The sequence below is a fragment of the Lactuca sativa genome, chromosome 9 (genome assembly GCF_002870075.4).
Source record: "Lactuca sativa cultivar Salinas chromosome 9, Lsat_Salinas_v11, whole genome shotgun sequence".
Lineage (NCBI taxonomy): Eukaryota > Viridiplantae > Streptophyta > Magnoliopsida > Asterales > Asteraceae > Lactuca > Lactuca sativa.
The window spans coordinates 187785659-187790892 of NC_056631.2; the positions used below are offsets into that span (position 1 = coordinate 187785659).

Consider the following 5234-nt stretch of genomic DNA (forward strand, 5'->3'; position numbering starts at 1 on the left):
CATAGGTAATATTTGAATAACTACATAATTTTGCTACAGAATTAAAAACCATAGTTATTCTACTATCGAATATACTACAAACTAGTTAGACGTAGGTATATTTGCTACGAAATTAGCTACAAAATTGCATTCTATAGCTAATATTTGAATAACTACAGAATTTTGCTACGCAATCGGAGTTCGTAGTTATCATGCTACAAAATTTGCTACAGAATTATAAGGCGTAGGTATTTTGCTACGATTGTTGCTACAGATTAAAGTTTGTAGTTACTTTGCTACAGAAATTTTTACGGAATCAAAATCTGTAGTTATTTTGCTACAAAATTTGCTACCGCATCTAAGTCCTTAGCTAGCTTGCTACGACATTTGTTGCGGAGTCAAAATCCGTAGCTATGTCACTACAGAATTTGCTACAAGATCATAGGTCATAGCTATTATACTATAATATAAAAACTGTAAATATTATACAATAGAATTTTCTAGTATGCAATTTTAAGTGTTTGGGGGTTTCTTAAGTAAAGTTTAAACCCTTAAAACCGAAATTTCGAATTGCATTAACTAATTACTTAATTAAAAATTATTTTTTTTATATTTTATACATTAAATAAAGTATTAAATAACCAATATAAAGTAAAATACATTTTAGACTATAACGCCTCATTTCCGGTATGTTATTTAAATAAAGTATTTTACGACTCATAATCCTCACGAGTTCATGACTTAGACCGCCAAAACCTTATAAGAAAACAAGTTTTTGGTGGTTGTGGTGGGTGGGTGGGGGGGGGGTTCCCATCCTGTTAGTTCGATTGTGGTCCTTCTTGATGCGTATTGGCCCCCGAATGAACCTCATAAGCCATACATCATTAACCTTAAGCCCTAAGCTCTAAACTATAAGTTAAGAGGCATAAGTCATAAGTCATAAGCCCTAATCCCTAAGCCTTAAGACCTAGCTAAGCTCTACGTTGTAAGCCCTAAGACATGAGCCCTAATCCTTAACCCTAAGCCATAAGCCTTAAGCACTACGCCATAAGCCATAAGCCCTAAACCTTAATCTACAAGCCAACATTGTCGCTACCCCACCCCACACCCATTCACCCATCCAACCAACTCTACCCTGCACCCACACTCATCCCACCCACCTCCACATCCACATCCATACTCCCACTCTTGTTGGTGATTTGTTATCATCAATGTTTATTTAAGTGTAATAGGGATTACTTTGTTGACTAAAAATGATCTTGATAAATATTAAACAAGTAAGGAATGTGTGGAGTATACACTTGTTTAAGTTTGATCAAGTATTAAAGTATAATGTCATTTAGGGGCGAAGCCCCTGAATGAACAGGGGTCCGGGGGCAGCGCCCCTGGGAGCGGGGTCCAAGGGGCAGAGAGCCTGGCTGGGGTCGAAAATCCAAATTTTGAATATTTGACCCGGTTTTGACTTTGAATTAATCTTTATACAAAACCCGGATTTATGACAGTTTTTACTGTTGAGAAAGTGATTATCACGATTCTCAGATTTCCAAGTGCCACTAAACCATATTTCTAACAACTCTCACCCCCATATACTTTGAGTTTATTCTAAGTTTAACTTAATATATTTTGAGTTTATTTAAATAGTTATTGTTAAGGTTAAATGTGATAATTGTTTTAGATATATTTAAACTTTCACCACAAATTGATAGTTATACGCTTTTACAAGAAGTATCATATTCATTTTTGTGATAATGATATTATTTTTTATATAATTTTAAAACGATTTTTATAAGTTATTTGATAAATATGATTAATATAAAATATAATATAATTTTTTTAATAATTTTATATTATTTTAAATATAAATCTAATTTAAAATGTTTTAGAAAAAAGACTCTTAATTACTATCCTGGAAAAAGTTTCACTATCTCCCACGATCAAAAATAAAAAACAAACCTAACACCACTAAACCTAAAACGGCGGTCCCTCACAATCACAATCGATTGACTCTACTTACATTATTTCTCCATCTCTCAATCGATCGATTTCTTCAACCATGAAGCCTCTCACTACATCCGATCGATTCCTTCCGCCATCAAGCCTCTAATTTCGACCGCTCACAACCAACAACATCGTATACTTCTAGACCTCCGCCTCAAGTATCTTCTACCGACGTGCACACCTTCCGCTTCCTCTAGTCCAGTCACCGTCGGTGTCAGCCCTAATTTTAGAGATTCATGTAGCCAGAATGCCCTCCATTGGGCTTCACTTTATGGCAGGTTTTGATTTCCTGAGAATAGGTCGTGATCGTGTTGTCAAGATTCAGGTAAACTGGTGTTAGTTTTTTGATGTTGTTAATTTAAGTGGGAATCTATTTTGTAGGCATATTTTCGTGGGCATAAAGTTCAAAAGCATTATAAAAAAATGGTGTGGTCTGTTGGGATAGTGGAGAAAGCGATACTCAGATGTAGACGAAAGAGTCGTAGGTTGCATGGATTCCGTCCGGAATTGAGAGCTCCGGAATCGGAATATGATTTCCTGAGAATAGGTCGGAAACATAAATATGTTGGAGTGGAAAAGGCATTGGCTATGGTGCATTCCATGGCTCAGAATCCTGAAGGCCAGGAACAGGACATGAGGCTCGTGGGGAAGTTTGAAAAGGTAATGTTAATGATACTCATACACATACCGTGTTAATGTGGTGGTGATTGTGATGATTGTGTTTGACAGTTGAGCCATGAAGATAGCAGCAGCAAATGACACTGAATTGAGAGTTTTTGAGGCTGTGCTACCCAATGGAACAACCAAAGCCTATTTTGCTTCTTGCTTTATGTTGTTTATTATTTCAATGTTTTGATAATCCAATCTTTTTAATGGTTGTCAGTGCTACTCTTAAGTCTTACCTCCAACAAAAACCCCTTTTTCAGTTTGGTATTTCCTATTGAATGTAATATCTGTGAATTGTTTTTTATTGATTAATTTCTATTGTGAAATCGGCATTTGTCCATTTTTTTAATCTGATGTCAACACTTCTTATTAATTGCTTCAATCCATAAAAATTATGTCGACTGCAATAGGTGGCTAGGTGATTTCATATTATCTAAAGGTAAATGTACACCTCATGCATAGTTATTGTTTCTATAACCTTATAGTATATTTATTTGACGTTTCTTATTTTGAGTATTATGTATTATATATATAAACTCGATTTTCATTTTTTAAGGAATGGAATCCACTACAGACAAGTTGAAATCTCTTGTTAGGAAATGGAATTTTTTTATTGAACGCTCATGTTTATGTGAAGACTACTGAAAGCTATGCACAATCAAGCCAAATTAGTCAGGTATTAATTTGTAAAGGATAATGCTATAATAGAATACAAATTAAAAGGACAATGGTATAATAGATAACGAATTAAAAAGGACTATTTTATGTTTATTTTTCAAACTGATGGGTAGTATATGATGTCAAATTGCTTAAATTTTTTTTCTATATATCCCATGATTTTACATACTCTTCTCTCTTTATAGTGCAGTACATTTTTTTCTCAGGTTGGCGGTCGGCTAAGATGGATACACAGATGCTGATATTGATGAAATTCGTAAAGAATGGTCTTCTTTTGTGGCAACCTTTATTTTTCGGTGATATTTTGTACCAGAAAAAATTATTTTCAGTAACTTAGAAATGTTTGTTAGTATTTCACATAGGATTTCTACAATATTTTTGATAAATTGTTATTGCATCTACATAATTCTGATTTTATTATAAATTTGCTTTGGAAATAAAATTAAGTCATACAAATTTTGTATGTATTTGAATTAATCATGTCACCATTTTTGGCTATTGATATTTTTATGAGTTACTATAGATATGTTTATGTAGTATTATGTAGCTGAATTTCTATGGAATCTATTATGTCACATTTTTTCTACAACGAAAGTAGGTCGTGATAAATTTACTATGAAATATTTGCAACAGAAGTGTATTGTAGTAAATTTGCTACAAAAATAAACCGTTAGTAAATTTACTACAAAGCATTTGATGCAGAATTATGCCGTCGTAAATTCACGACGGAATATTTGCTACGCTATTATTGGTAGTGGATTCTCTATGGAAATCAGCTACAGGGTTAGTTTATAGTTAATTTGCAACGGATTAACAACGGATCGGATCGTAGTTAATTTGCTACAAACTTGCTATGGAAAAAAATTGTAGTTAATTTGCTACAACATTGCTACAAGTATAGTTCATAGCTATTTTGCTACGGAATAAGTTTGTTGCAAATTCCGTTGCGAAGGTCCTACGGATTCCGTAACAAACATTTACTAACGAAGAATTTTGCTATAGAATGGTTCTGTAGCAAATTCCGTCTCTAATAGTGTTTAACTACGGAATATCATGTTTTAACTACAAAATTTTTCCCTAGTTATTTCGGTTTTTTCTTGTAGTGAAATTTTTTTAATTTTATATTGTTTAAGGGTGTATTTTACACATTTAAAATACTTGGTGGTTTAATCTATTAATAAATTATACTCTTAATTTAATTAATCTTAAACCATATTATTATGGATTTATTAAACTTCTCTTTTAATTAAACACTTTAATTAATTTAATAAAGTCCATAAGGTGTAATTGAACTATTCAAAGCATCTAGGTTATTAAAAATTCAAAATTAAAACTATTTAATTAATTTTTAAGTTATGAACCCAAGAGATGCATCTTTTAAAACCTTTCGATTACTAGAGTTAATGTTTTCATAATTTGAGACTTTTCAAATACCAAAACTTAAGGGCAAGTTTTGTAACTCTTGAAAACCTTTTGGATTCCAACTTGATGACAAGATTTGTAACCATCCAAGACTCTTGAATTTTCCATAACTTATGAGTTTAATGTTATTTTAATGGATGAGACTTTTCATGTTCCATAACTTGAGGACAATTTATGGAATTCATTAAAAACATATAGATCAATTTCAAAAAATAAAATTATCGTATATTTCATGATTGATTTCACTAAACTCATATAGCAAGATAATTTCAAATCAACAATTTACATGTAACTTTTTTTATCATATAACCAACAATTATCTTAAAAATTTGACAATTATCTTTTCATTGGATGAGTATAATCACTACCATATCAGAGAAACATATTTTATGATACAAAACAGTTTATGTTAGTGATCCTAATCCAATATAGGCCAAAAAACCCGAGAATCTGCCATCTGCTAGTGCAACTCGTCGAGCCAGGCTTTGGAC

The 5234-nt window shown here is 32.3% G+C and overlaps 1 protein-coding gene across 2 annotated transcripts; it reads left to right on the top strand.

The window, feature by feature from the left end:
* The first annotated feature begins 1914 nt into the window (after positions 1-1914).
* LOC111889756 (calmodulin-binding transcription activator 2) lies at positions 1915-3798 on the top strand. 2 transcript variants are annotated; one of them, XR_002849629.3, is made up of 4 exons: positions 1917-2276; positions 2359-2637; positions 2707-3319; positions 3528-3798. XR_002849629.3 is itself a non-coding variant. In XM_023885910.2 (2 exons), exons 1-2 carry the CDS (start codon positions 2401-2403, stop codon positions 2734-2736), a joined length of 267 nt encoding a protein of 88 aa, XP_023741678.1. In that variant the 5' UTR covers positions 1915-2400; the 3' UTR covers positions 2737-2992. The 2 variants fall into 2 exon arrangements, 1 of the variants encoding a protein (XP_023741678.1); XM_023885910.2 differs by lacking the exon at positions 3528-3798 and having other exon boundaries at positions 1915-2637; positions 2707-2992.
* The last annotated feature ends 1436 nt before the right edge of the window (positions 3799-5234 follow it).

What these genes read in the sequence shown, in the direction of transcription:
- LOC111889756 (XM_023885910.2), top strand. Translation starts at nt 2,401, where the DNA reads ATGGTGTGGTCTGTTGGGATAGTGGAGAAAGCGATACTCAGATGTAGA. An exon ending in TCGTGGGGAAGTTTGAAAAG is followed by an intron (nt 2,638 to 2,706) that starts GTAATGTTAATG and finishes TGTGTTTGACAG; the next exon opens with TTGAGCCATGAAGATAGCAG.